This window comes from Gopherus evgoodei, chromosome 8 (genome assembly GCF_007399415.2).
Source record: "Gopherus evgoodei ecotype Sinaloan lineage chromosome 8, rGopEvg1_v1.p, whole genome shotgun sequence".
NCBI classification, from domain to species: Eukaryota; Metazoa; Chordata; order Testudines; family Testudinidae; genus Gopherus; species Gopherus evgoodei.
Genome location: NC_044329.1, coordinates 78,822,642 through 78,836,566, shown reverse-complemented (window position 1 = coordinate 78,836,566; position 13,925 = coordinate 78,822,642). Strand labels below are relative to the sequence as shown.

General features: G+C 39.8%; 1 protein-coding gene across 1 annotated transcript in view; it reads left to right on the top strand.

The window, feature by feature from the left end:
* Window positions 1-13,925, top strand: part of CCDC18 (coiled-coil domain containing 18) — a 66,067-nt gene that overhangs the window by 3,561 nt on the left and 48,581 nt on the right. Inside the window, exons 3-9 of the mRNA XM_030571875.1 lie at window positions 601-775; window positions 994-1,164; window positions 3,467-3,576; window positions 5,498-5,626; window positions 6,940-7,036; window positions 8,863-8,984; window positions 9,396-9,705. Coding sequence (XP_030427735.1) covers window positions 601-775; window positions 994-1,164; window positions 3,467-3,576; window positions 5,498-5,626; window positions 6,940-7,036; window positions 8,863-8,984; window positions 9,396-9,705 — 1,114 coding nt within the window. The remainder of the gene's footprint in view (window positions 1-600; window positions 776-993; window positions 1,165-3,466; window positions 3,577-5,497; window positions 5,627-6,939; window positions 7,037-8,862; window positions 8,985-9,395; window positions 9,706-13,925) is intronic.

Sequence of the window (13,925 nt, the reverse complement as noted above, 5' to 3'; positions counted from 1 at the left end):
ACCCCTGCCACCCCATCTAACCCCCCCTCCTTCCTGACTGCCCCCTGGAACCCCTGCCCCCATTCAACCCCCTTCCCCTCCCCAGCCCCCATCCACACCCCTGCCCCCTAACCACCACCTCAAACTCTCCTGCCCTCTAGCCAACGCTCCCTGCCTCCTTACTGCGCTGTCTGGAGCACCGGTGGCTGGTGGCACTACAGCCGCGCTGCCTGGTTGAAGCCGGGCCCCACCACCTCCACCACGCAGCACAGAGCACCAGGTCAGGCTGGACTCTGCAGCTATGCTGCCCCAGGAGCTCATAGCTCCACTGCCTAGAGCATTGCATCAGTGGTGGAGTGAGCGAGCTGAGGCTGTGGACAAGGAGGAACAGCAGGGGAGGGGCCGGGGGCGAGCCTCCTGGGCCAGGAGCTCAGGGGCTGGGCAGGATGGTCGCAAGGGCTGTAGTTTGCCCACCCCTGCCTTAAGTCTTTCCAGTTGTTTAAATCTGTATTATTCACTATATTATTAAAACTCGTTGTCTTTGTGTTTTTTTTTCTGGTATATTTGATAGAAACACTACTGGAGGGGGAATGCTTATTATTGTTTTATTTTGTATCCTAGTACTAGTTCGAGTGAGCAATCTGTCCACAGCTCTCATTTCAATGAGTTTGTCGGACTAACACTGGAAGATCTTGTTGAGCCGAGTTGCACTGAATTTCAAAATTATTTCGCTCATAAGAGTGCTGGTAAAATGTCCCACCAGAGCAGAGATTCTCAAAGAAAATCCCAAACCAAGGTATTTATTTATTTTTGTTGCAATGTTTGTTTTACACACTTGTGATTATGAATGTTTGACTTTTATTTGTAGGCTTCTCAGCTAATATATAGTAAGCACTGGGAAATTAGGCATGGTAACATATTGCTGATAACTTTTTAAACATATTATTTCTATGACTTAAGGAAGATTGGCATACAAAGATGCATTGTTGATATACATATATTTTTTACCTCAAGTCTTACCCAGTGTCCACTCCTTTTAATAAAAGTATGGAACAAGAAAATGAGCATCTTAGAGAGAAACTGAACGCACTTCGAGATCAAAATGCATCTTTGACTTCCCAGAATCACTGTCTAATGAATAAAATTGAAACTATCAACTTTGAATTGACTCAGTCAAAAACAAGAGTAAGTATCATAGAAAGATTACTCCTGAGGAAATTCTGTACCAAAAATTAAAAATTGTGTACAATATTTTAAAATTCTGCAAATGTTATTTGTCAGATAAAAGTTGCTCTAGTATGGCAGTGGGAAGCACAGGCCACTGGCTGCATTGAGGTGGGAGATCACCCTGAAGCCTCCACCTCCCCCAGTCCAGGGACTTGGCAGTGAGGCTGTACCTGATACAGCACGAGGGCTGGACCTGCCCAGAAACACCTTGGGACTCTGTGCCAGGTGTGGGTGGGCAGGCTCAGCCCATCAGGATTTAAGTGTGGAAGGGCTTAGTGTATGTGGGGGGGGGGGTGGCGGGGGAATCCAGGTGTGGGGTGAGAGGTTTCTGTGTAGGGCAGTCTGGGTGGCTCTGTGGGAGATCTGGATGCGCAGGGGCTCACTGGGAGATTCTGGATGCAGGGGCAGTGGGACTCTGCAGGGGATCCAGGTGAAGGTGGTTGGGGCTCAGCTGGGGGGTCTGGGTGTGGAGAGACATGGCTCTGTGGGAGGATCTGGATGCTGGGGGAGTGTTGTTTGATAGGGTGGGAGTCCAGGTGCAGCTGGTTGGGGATCAGTTTGGTGGGGGTCTGGGTGTGGAGAGTTTATCAGAGGAGTCCAGGTGTAGGGTAGTAGGGTTTGTCAGGTGAGGGTTCAATGGGCCTGATTAAGTGGGGAGCCTCAGCTGCCTGTTGAGGAGATGCTGCATGCTGGGCTCCTGCTTCCCTCCCCACCCCATGATTCCCCTATCCCCTTTCCTTCTCCACCCCCCCCTGCCCTCGCTCTCACATTTCCTTCCTCCTGCCCTATTCCACCCTCTCTTCCTTCCCCACTGCCTCTCCCCCTCCCCCCAACCTCCATTCCCTCATTTCCTCCAGTCCCTCTTACCTGGCCCCTCCGTGGGCACTCACTGTTGCACAGAAAACAGGATGGCTTTGAGCACACAGAAGGGGAGCGTGACTGGCACTAGGACCCAGGAGCTGGCATTCAGCTGCAGAGTCTGGAGCGGAGAAGCATCCTCCTTCAGCTAGGGAGCTCTGCACTTGCAGAAATGGGGGTGGGGAGAAGTGGCACCTAGCCCCGTGTGCCCTCCCCCCATGCCTCACCTCTGTTTGGAGGGAGACACCTAGTCACGTAGAATCCCTCCAGGACTAAAGGATGAATATGGTCTCTAGCAGCACAAAATATCTTAGAAAAATAAATCCCTCGTAACTGTATTGTAGTTTTGAGTAGAATATGCCTGTTCACCTTGGATTAATCTATTTAAAATATATAAATACTCAATCATATTATTATTCTTGTTAATTATTTTTTATTTGTATAGCAGTAGCACTTAGGAACCCTAGTCATGTACTCATTGTTCTAAGTGCTATACAAACAGAACAAAATAACACTCTGCCCCTAAAAGCTTACAATCTAAGTATAGTAATAAAGATGCCCTGTAACCTATACAAGAAGTAACTTTGTAAATTTTTTTAGCATTATACATAAATATATTTTCAGTTTATCCGCCTGTGATAAATTGGGCTCCTATATACATATTAACAATGAGAACTGAAGAAGTCTGGTCTTATTTCCAAATAAAGAACAATATGTCTGATACGTAGAGAAAGTGAAGATGAGTTATGAGGGTATATTGCAGCCCATAGAGAGAGGTAGACTGTTAATGTAATTTACACATTTTAAAAATACAGTTACTTGAATTAAAGAAATATTGTTTTGCTTGTTTTTAGTTTACACAGAATCTTGCTAAAATCTTTGCAGACTATAGCATGGCAGGAATAACGTGAAACACAGTTATTGAGAAGTAAGCCATTCTGTTGTGTGCATGTTGGTCTGCAGGATAAAGATTATAGTATATTATAATTTTCAACTGTGTTTCTCAGACTCCATGCAGAGGACAAGTGATGTTGGAGGAAAAAAAGGAAGAGATAACAGCTAGTGGGGGTGAGAGGGCAAAGAACAAACTACTAATTTTTCTGGCTTGTGTGGGAAAAATGGAGGAATATTAATTTTTTGAGGAAAAAATTTAGACAACTGTAAACAAATTCTTTTTCAACATACCAAAACAGAGTGGAATGGTACCTATGACGCTGGCAATGTGCCAAAGCAAAGGGAAAGCTTGAAGTCAGAGTGAATGTGGTGTGGAAATGTCCTGGCAATTTCTATAGCAGGGTTAGGCAGACAACGTCATTCAATTATGCAACAGACCTTTTGGCACAATTGACTTTAAGGTATGTTTGCAAATTTTAATGATGTCCCAAATATGTTTATATTTCAGATCTCTTTTCTTGAATCAGCTTTAGGTACACATTCAGTCAGTATTCCTATGTTAGAAGAACAGATTGCAAATTTGGAAGCAGAAGTTACAGCTCAAGATAAAGTCCTGAGGTAATGTACTTTTCCCCTCCCTTATAAATCTTTTGGTCTACTTGTTTAATTCACAGTTTTTCCAAGGAACAGGAAATACGGATTGCTTCCAAACCTGCTGCTTTTTATCAGAACCTTTACAAAGTTTTGAAATTTGTCCTTGAGAAGTTGCCAATTACGTGTGTTATATTGGTGTTTTATATTAGTGTATGTAAGCTATGATGATAATGTGTTCTAAGAATTTAAAGTAATTGATGAAGATTCAGTAAAATGAACAAACGAAAGAATTTAATTAAATAACTAGTTAATAACATGGGGTAAACCTAAATGATTATATATATATTGCAGAAATATAGACATTTGTGCCCATTCTACAACAAGCAAACTTTTTGTCTTCTCAAATATATCCACTTGCTACACTAGACTCAATCATGGCTGTCCAAATAAAGCTTACCAAAGCAAAGTGTCCTGCTTGTCCCCAAAAGTTGTCTGTCACTAAAGCTGACAGCCATACACTAGTCCACATGATGACTTACATGCTTCATTTGCTTAGTTATACTGTCAGAGCTTGATCTCCCCACCGAAGCAGAATTATCATTGTCTGTGTAAGCAGCATTTGATTTAGCCCTTTTGGACACACATGAATCTTCAAAACAATAGAATACTTTAAAAAACAAATACAAAAAGCACTCCACTTTCGCAATAACATTTTCCTCTTGTCATCCAAGTGAAACAGACCTGCTTAAGCAGAGAGATACACAGCTGCTGCAAACCTTGTTATGGAAGCAACTTGAAACACTTTCTTCGCAAATATATTTTACATTAGTTAAAAAGACCCACAGATATGTAAAACAATGTAATGATGCATGATAGAGCACTAAGATCTCCTTTGCACGTAGGGTGGCAGGAATATCACAAGAATACACTCAGTCCTCTGTCCCCCGCGTTGCTAAGGATAAAACATGTATTCCACTGGTCACTACTATGTACCTCTATAATGATTATATACAAATGAAGGCAGTGTCTTATAAATAGATTTGGAAGGAACAGATTTTTATTGATAAATCTCGGTAGAGATCAATTTCACTATACACACAAACTACCAAAAAAATATTTCCATAGATGATGGTTGAAATTTACTGATAGGCAAAGTAGGAAAAATGTTGCTTGAGAACTTCGTCAAAATCCAGTGATTTAGACATTTGAATTAGGCTTGTTAGAAATGGACTAGCAAATGAATAGTAAAAACAAGTATGATTTGTTGAGTTAAGCATATTTGACATGTCATGTTGACAGTTTGTGTGGTAATGGTTTTTAAAACTTTAACTTTGGAATCTGCATCTTCTGTTGTTAAATAATTGTCTGACCTCCTTCACGTAATTTTCTGCAATTGTAAAAATTTAAATAAATATCTAAGAACTTAAATATTTATATTATCCCCCAAAATTATAATCAAATATTGAATTCTGCCAAGCCTGCTTATAAATTCTGACTCAGAATTTTGTATTAGGTTATGTTCCTAATTATATATTTGTATTGTGGTGGCACCCAGAGGCCTGGACAGGAGAGGGCCCCACTGTGCTGGATGCTGTACAAACTGATAGTAAACGAAAATTCCTACCCCATATTGATTAAAATGTCAATACACAGGCAAAACTTGCTTTACAAAATAAGTAACTTTTTATTAATTTTAATATCTTTAATTGGGTTAGTCCTTATTGTATTAGCTGAAATACAGGATTGTTGCTTTCTTTGGATAGAGGCTGGCAAAATGATTTCCCATATATCTGACTAGCTAGTCCTCCTATTGAACTTCGTATATGGAAAAGAAAAAAAATGCTATTTGATATCTATCCATCAAACCAAATGCTTCTGATATAAAAAGCTCCCTGCTATTTTAAAAAAAAGTTGTGGTCTAATAATTCTTAATTTCTTTTTCTAGAGATGCAGAAGATAAATTAGAGCAAAGCCAGAAAATGGTGGTAGAAAAAGAACACATTTTGCAAAGATTTAAAGAAGAATATAAAAAATTGAAAACGGATTTAATTGAACGAAGCAAGCAAGGGAAGAGGTAATTATATAATTAAAAACAAACCTTTTTTAGTAGAAAATATTTTACTAATGAGTAAATACCTCTCTCCCATTATTTAATATTATTTTGTGCCATCAATTTGTCTTTTCTTTATGGGTGTATTGTAAAAGAAAAAGGGAGGGAAATCAAGTTTGTTTAAAGGTGACCTGCAAGATTTTTGTAAAAATTGGAGCGGTGTCCTTTTTTTTTTGTTTTGTTTTTGTTTTTTTTGATCCTGGCAATATCCAATGATCCCTGTTCCAGTATCACACATTAAAATACACCTTTATTTGGCTGTGATAGGTTAGCTAAATAAACTTTTTGGTTTTTTTTGTAAATGCAAAAAAACCCCGATGATGCAACGCTATGGTTGAGAGTTGAAATGCATGTTCAGAGTCTATTTTTGCTACAATAATATTAACTCATCCACTGTACTTATATGGAAGCGTAAATGTAAAAACATAGGCCTTGAGCTTGCAAAGACTTATGCATCTGCTTCACTTTACACACTCAGAGTAGTCCCAGTGAAGTCATTAGGACTACTCACAATGCGTAAAGTTATTTACATATGTAAATCTTTGCCAGATTGGGATCATAAAGAGTAATCAAAAATACCACTTAAGTGTAATGTCACAGTCAGTCTTGCTGTGGGTATATTATCTTTTTGAATTTCGAGAGGAAGCATCTCTCAGGCTTAACAGTATATTTTGATTTTTAAAGACAAACGAGAGGAAGAAATAAAACAGGTAGGCACTAATCTGTTTATATAACAATCAAAGATGTATTTGAATTTGAATGTAGTAGATGCCAGCTGGACTCAGGAGAGGGCTTGAGAGGGTTCAGCAGTGATTTTTTGCTTTAAAATTCATAGCCTTATTATTGCTTGGATTTAGCTTATTTAATATACACCTCTATCCCAATATAACTCGACCCAATATAACATGAATTTGGATATAATGCAGTAAAGCAGCACTCTGGGTGGGATGGGGCTGCACACTCCAGCGGATCAAAGCAATTTCGATATAACGCGGTTTCACCTATAACACAGTAAGATTTTTTTGGCTCCTGAGGACAGCGTTATATTGAGGTAGAGGTGTATTTGCAGATGTGCCTTGTTTTGTTTTTTAAACATGAAGCAGTAATTCATATGGTAAGTTAAAGTCCATTTTATTTAAAAAGTTGTATCTAAAACAACTGGAAAGTTGAAAGGAAGGTCAGTTACTCTATGTATTAATTTATTCCGAATGGGTAATTTGGGGAGATAGTTATACTACTTTTGTACCACTATTCAAAAATATGGCACTTTTTTGTAGAGCTGAACTGCAAAGAAACGAGGCTCTGTTTAATGCTGAAGAGCTGACGAAAGCATTTAAAAAATACAGAGAGAAAATAACTGAAAAACTTGAAAAGGTAAGACTTGATTATCTATAGTTTTTTGCCACACAATTAGGATTTAAAATGGAAACTGGAATCCATTTGGTCATATCTAAATGCTAAATGTCAACAGTATTGGTTCCATTATATTAGAAATGGGGTAGAAGGAAGCCACTGTACCTTATTTTTACTTATTCACACACGTCAGAAATGTCAGCTAAAACATATTTGTAGTCAGCCCCACGTTTAAAGTGTTAGCAGAAGAAATTTTTATTTATACTACTTTAATCACAAAGGCTTCTTAAGTGAATTTGCTGCATCACTGTACCCATGGTAGAGACAGATGATTAAAATAGATATTCAGTTCCATGTGTAATGGTTGCAATGGGAAAACAACTCTCATAAGCAGCATTAACAGTATATAGGGAGGTTTTGGAAAAAATTAAGTATTGTTGCCCCTTTTGACCCAAATGACTAGGAAAGTTTGGGGCCCTGTGGTATGTTCTAGTTGGGTGGAGAAGTTGACAGTGGTCTGGTGCCTTTGATGTAATCTTGTTTATTTACAAAGGATGTCCAAAGTCCTGTTTCTCTCAACACTGGAAGAACAAAATAAGTGAGATGGCTTCTTTGCTTATAGCACCAGACTCTTTCAAACGGCTTGTTCAGGCTGTCTGTCTGGATTTCTTTCTGCTTCTTTCTGTAGTCCTTCAGTTTGACCTATATCTCCTCCCCCACTCCCTACACCTACCCCTTAGTCAGAGACTATATGGAACCGTTCGCTTACTGTGTGGGCTCACATACCCCCTTTGTCTTAGTTGGAGCTCCATAGCTGTCTTTCATGGGTATCTTAAATGAGGGGTTACTGTCACAGCGATTCAGATGAGGTTTAACCCATCTACAACAGTATAATACAAATATATTATCACACACAACTCACCTTTTCTCCTTTTAGCTATGAAGTAAGTTCTGAACTCTTGCAATCAAGCTTTTTCTTTTTGTTTCAAGAATACGCCTTGAAATTCTAAGGATATCAGTGCAAAATTAGGATGAAGGGAAACCTAGGCTTGACTAATCCATCCCATGCCTCCAACAGGAATACCTACTTATTCATTATATCTAGCAAGAAAACAAATAGCTTCCATAGATAGATTGATTATGTGTCCATAGTGTGTTTTAAATTAAAAAAAGGTAAGTATGGCCATCTTGCTAGGTACTCTATTCCTCATGTGGAATCTGCTGGCTGAAAACCCATTTTATATGACATGTAAACAAAACTATATTATTCAGGCTCCCTCCATTCTCGTAGCTGGGAGTACTAAATTAGAGTAGCCACTTTTTAGTCCCTCCTGGTTGTCTGTAAGTTGATCCAGAGGAACTCATGCCAGGAACAAAGTTGGAGAGAAATTCAGCAAGCACTGTTTTCCACTGGTTTTATCTTCCACAGCTATTACAGTGTAAGTCTGTAACTTTTCCTCTTTGGTAGAAAATGGAGTCAAGGAATCACATAAGCCTTCAGTAGTTGCCCCGGAAGGTGAATTTGCCACTGGTTAAGCTTCTGTGGTCATGGAGATTGGCAAGACTGTACTGCATACCTTGACATCACTGCTGACCAAAAGTAGGCCCTAAAATACCAAAGATATTCTTACTTTTTATCTTGTCAACTAAAGGAAAAACTTTTCCCTGCTCTCCCATGCCTCAGAACAGCAGTCATTATGGTTACCTTTCTGTGTATTATAAAGGAAGTGAGATAGTAGCAATCTTTGCAATATAAAGCAACTTAGTTTGTTTATTCTTTGTCAGAATACTCCTGACCATTTGCAGCTTAAATAATTGTTTTCATCGTACAACAATGTGTTTTTAAGGTTCAAGCTGAAGAAGAAACTTTAGAGAAAAATCTAATTAATTGTGTAAAAGAAAAAGAAAAGTTGCATGAAAAATGTGTTGCCTATAGAAATGAACTCGAAATCACAAAGGAACAATTAAGGTAAATGTGTGTGTGTTTTTAAAATTTACGTATCTTAGTTTTACCCTGTTCCTGGATTTCTCTATCTTCAGAATAGTTACAGTGGCATTGGCATATCTCTCAGCACCCTAACGGCATTTCAGCCGTTAACTGGATGGACCAATCGTAAGAATGAGAGGATAATTTAGTCTCCCTGTTGTTTTATTCCTTAGTTTCTCTGCTTTTGACACTGAGAAAAGGCTACTAAAAAGTTAGTGTCTTTTAGACTCCCAGATGAACGAAGATAATTAATCAATTTTTGTGGGGGGTGCCTTTCTGCCAGTATATCTGATAGCCAAAGTCCTAGCAAAACTCCAACCTCCTAGAGTTTTTTTTGTAGAACTATCCTTTAGACTGTATATATTTTTTGTTGTTTGTTTGTTTTTTTTGTAGACAATTAAAGGATGAGAACTGTAGTGCAAAAGAAGAGATGAGGAGTCTAGAGGCAAAAACCACTGAAATTGTGTCACAGCTAAAACAGTCTGAACAGAAGATCCTGAAGCTTGAGAGTGAACTTAATGATAAAGTAGTAGTACTTAAAGAGAAAAGTACCCTACTAAGTGAAAATGCAGAGCTAAAAGCACTTATTGCACAGCAAAATGATCGCCTAAAATTGTGTCATCAAGAAATTGAGAATTCAAGAGAAGAACTGAGCACCTTGGAAACTATTATCTCCCAGTTGTCACTAGGTACATCTAAAGAGGTACAATAATTAATACATCATTATAAATTTCGCACCTTGTAGAATCCTACCAGGTACAGCACTAGCTGGAAATGTTGCTTAGCTTATTAGTATACTATTTTTGCTGCTTCTAAAATGCACCAATGAAGATACAGTAATGTGTAATTAAACATTTTACTTTATCTGAATCAAGAACGTGTGTGTGTGTGTGTGTGTGTATGTGTATGTGTATGTGTGTGAATGAACTCTCAGAAATGTAGAAACTGCAGTACAGGAGTAGATTAATAAATGTTCATCTTGTTTTGTACCCTTCCTCCCTCTGGCGTGCATTGATTCTTCAGAGGCAGACTTACTTTCCAAAACACCACTAAGTAATACAGTGTGATACTGGGGCTCCTGTCTGTTGAACAACATGAGGTTTCCCAGATGGTGAAGGTGCAACCTCTGTAACAGCTTCAGCAGGGGGCATGGAGCAGTAAGAGCAAGGGAGAGACTTGCTGACAGAGCTTGTAGCCGCATTTTCTGAATAGCAAACTTCTGGTGTCTGTGCTTTGTCATGGCGAGACAGCTTGCGTGCTCTAACAATCCTCCGCATATGTGTTGTGGGGACGGACGGACCGGACTTTTTGCTCCTGGTAGGTTCATTCATGCTGGATTGTCTGTGGGGGGAGGGGCCAGACAAAACAGACACCCTGGTCCTCTGGGTTGGGTATTAGGCATAGGGCTAACAACCCTGTCCCATAAAAAACTTGGAAACAGCGATGGAGAAATTGAATATTACTGTGTATGGTGGCCTTCAGAAATCAATGACCTGTATGACTGCCTGTGGTGAAAGCCAAAAGGAAGCCACTGGCACAAAGACTGAAGTGCTCAACACCAAGACAAAAAACAAACTTGATTTTTGGAACGTACAGACAATGTACGAAATAGGGAAGCTATCTCAGGTCACTGCAGAGATGAGACGCTACAGCTTACACATTTTGGGCATCAGCGAGAGCAGACAGATGGGATCGGGAAGATTAACAGTAGCCTTAGGAGAAACTTTGCTGTATTCTGGATGGGATGATGGACAACATCATGGGAGAGGAGCATTCCCTTCTTTAATGGAAGTCTATCAGCAGCAGACATATGAGAGCCAGACTGAAAGGGAAACACAGTAATATTGCCCTGATTCAGTGCTATGCTCTGACAAATGACAGTGATGAAGAAATAAAGGACAAATTCTATCTTGCATTACAGGCAGAGTTAGAGAGAGTACTGCGCCATGACCTAACTATCAAGGGACACCTGAATGCCGAGGTTGGTAAGGACAACATGAACAACAACAAAGCAATGGGAAGACATGGGTATGACACCATGAATGAAAATGGAGTGAGGCTTGTTGATTTCTGTAATATGAATAACCTAGACATAGAGGGAACTCATTTCAACGTAGTGAAATTCACAAGCTGACATGGTGTTCTCCAAATGGCAGAGATAAGAACCAGATTGACCATATGATGATAAATGGTGACGTTCACTGACAGATGTGAAAGTGAGAAGGGGTGCAGATGTTGGCAGTGACCACCACCTTGTGAGAGCCTCCATCAAGCCAACACTGAGAAGTGTGTGTCCACCAAACAAGGGACAAACTTTATGACATTAACAAGCTACAGTCCCCTGAAACACAGAAAGCCTTCTTTCTGCAGTTAAAGAACAGGTTTCAAGCACTTACAGACCTTGATGAAAAGGAGGGGAATACAGATGAGACGATCAACAAGAAGTGAGATAAAGTAACAGCAATTTATAAATAGAGCAGTGAAGCCTGTCTAGACTACAGGCAGAAGGAAGGAGTGGTTTACACCCAGCCCATGGAATGCCATAGAAACCAGATGAGCCCTGAAGAAAAAGGTTTTTTTAGACATACAATCCCAGAAGCTAAAGGACAGATATCACGAGCAGTATAGCAAGGCACACTGGGAGGTCAAATGCCTTGTGAGAGCGGACAAAGGGCTTTATATTGATAACCTGGCAACACATCAGAGGATGCAGCTGCTTGTGGTGAACAAGGAACTGTCTATAAAATGATGTGGCTTATTAGTGGTAAATGGCAGACACCAACAAACACTTTCTTCAGGGACAAACAAGGCCACCTACTAACAACAGAAAAAGAAATAGAAATGCACTGGCCTGAACATTTTAAAGAATTGTTGAACAGGGAGCCACCTAAAGAGGAAGCAAACATCCAAGAGGCAGAAAAAGATTTTGGTATCAGCACAGACACTCCAACTAAGGAAGAGATAATTCAAGCCATCAAATCCTTAAAAAATGAGAGAGCTCATGGCAAGGGTAACTTGAATGCAGAATTGTTCAAGGTAAATCCTGAGTCAGCAGCATCTATCCTGGCCCCTCTATTTACATCAGTCTGGGAAGGGGAAAAAGTGCCGGATGAGTAGACCAATGGGTTATAGTGAAGACACCAAAGAAAGGAACAATCAGTGATTGTAATAACTGGCGTGGTATCACATTTTTATCTGTGCCAAGTAAAGTATTGTGTAAAATCATAGTCCAGTGTATATCAGAGGCAGTTGATAGCAAGCTTGTTTTCAGAGAGGGCGTGGATGCATAGACCAGATCTTCGCTCTATGAAAAATAATTGAACACTGCAATTCTGCATACATTTCATAGACTTTGAGAAGGCTTTCAATAGCATTCACAGGGCCAGCCTATGGTACATTCTGCAGGCATGTGGAATCCCTCTCCATATAATCAAAAGCTTTTATTTCAACTTTATATGCAGTGTTGATCACAGTGAGCTCAGTTTTGAAGTCAAAACAGGAGTATGTCAAAGGTGTGTCATGTCTGCAATCTTCCTCAATATTGCCATCGACTGGGTAATGCAGCGTACAACAGAAGACGTGCCAAGAGGCATTAAATGGATATGCTTCTAATCCCTTGAAGACCTGGACTTTGCAGATGATCTCGCTCTCCGATCACATACCCAACACAATATATAAGAAAAAACCACTTGACTCCACGCATTCAGAGAGCTAATTGGACTGAAAATCAACTGCAATAAGACAGATATCATGACCTTTAATATTGCCTCACCATTGCCAGTATGGATAGAGGATTATGTTCTCACCAATTTAGAAACATTCACATACTTGGGCAGCACCATCAGCCAGAATGGTGGAACAAGCCGGGACATCCGGAACAAAATCAGTGATGCCAGGAACACCTTCAGGAGCTTAAATACAGTCTGGAAATCATCTAAATAAAACACTAAAATCAAACTCAAGATTTATCATAGCTGCATACTTTCAACATTACTTTATAGCGCAGAATGCTAGGGAATGAGACAGTATGATGTGTCCAAAGTCCTTCATATCTTTTGGCCGAGAACACTCTCAAGCCAGGATCTATTGACACAGTGCAGCCAAAAGAATATGAGCACTATCATTGCGAGGAGGCATTGGAGATGGATTGGCCATGTGCTGCAGATGGAAACTGATTCCATCGCCAGAGTAGCAATAAGATGGACACCTGAAGGGCAAATGAAAACTAGGTCACCTGAAAACAACATGGTGAAGAGCTGTGGAAGCTGAGCTGAAAAACCTGGGGCACAGCTGGGGAATCATTGAAAGACTTGCCGGAAACACACAGGAGTGGAGGAGCTTTGTCGCTGCCTTAAACACTAGAGTCATAATGGAAACATGATGATGATGATGATTGATGAAGAAACTTCATATGGCTCACCACAATGAAGCTCTGGTCCATCAAACTGGGACTTGCACTTGTGAACTTTTATCGGGTTTGCAAGAAATTTGGTGGGTAGAGCATGGATGGGAAAGAGTCACAAAGAAACCCAAGATCTGGTGCTGTATGGAGGGTAATTTTTGATGAGCAGAGCTTGGGAGGTGGACTGGGTAGCAGGGCCAGATAGGCAGCATTGGAGAGCAGGAGTACATTGTGGATGTTGATCTCTCCATCTGCTTTTCATTCCATAAATGTACAGGGTTATTAGGAAAGTTGAATAACACTGTTTTGTAATTTTTGAATCTCCAAAGTGGGCTGTCTCAGAGATGTTGTAATAATGCCAATTTCAGACTGAGTGGCTTTTAATCAATTTTTTTTTTCAGGAGAGTTAGTAATTATTTTATTCAAATAATTTAATAGAAAATTCAGATGTCCTCTCAACTGTAATTGTGAAAAATTGGGAGATTAAATTCATTCATTGAAATAAAGCAGAATTAACTTTC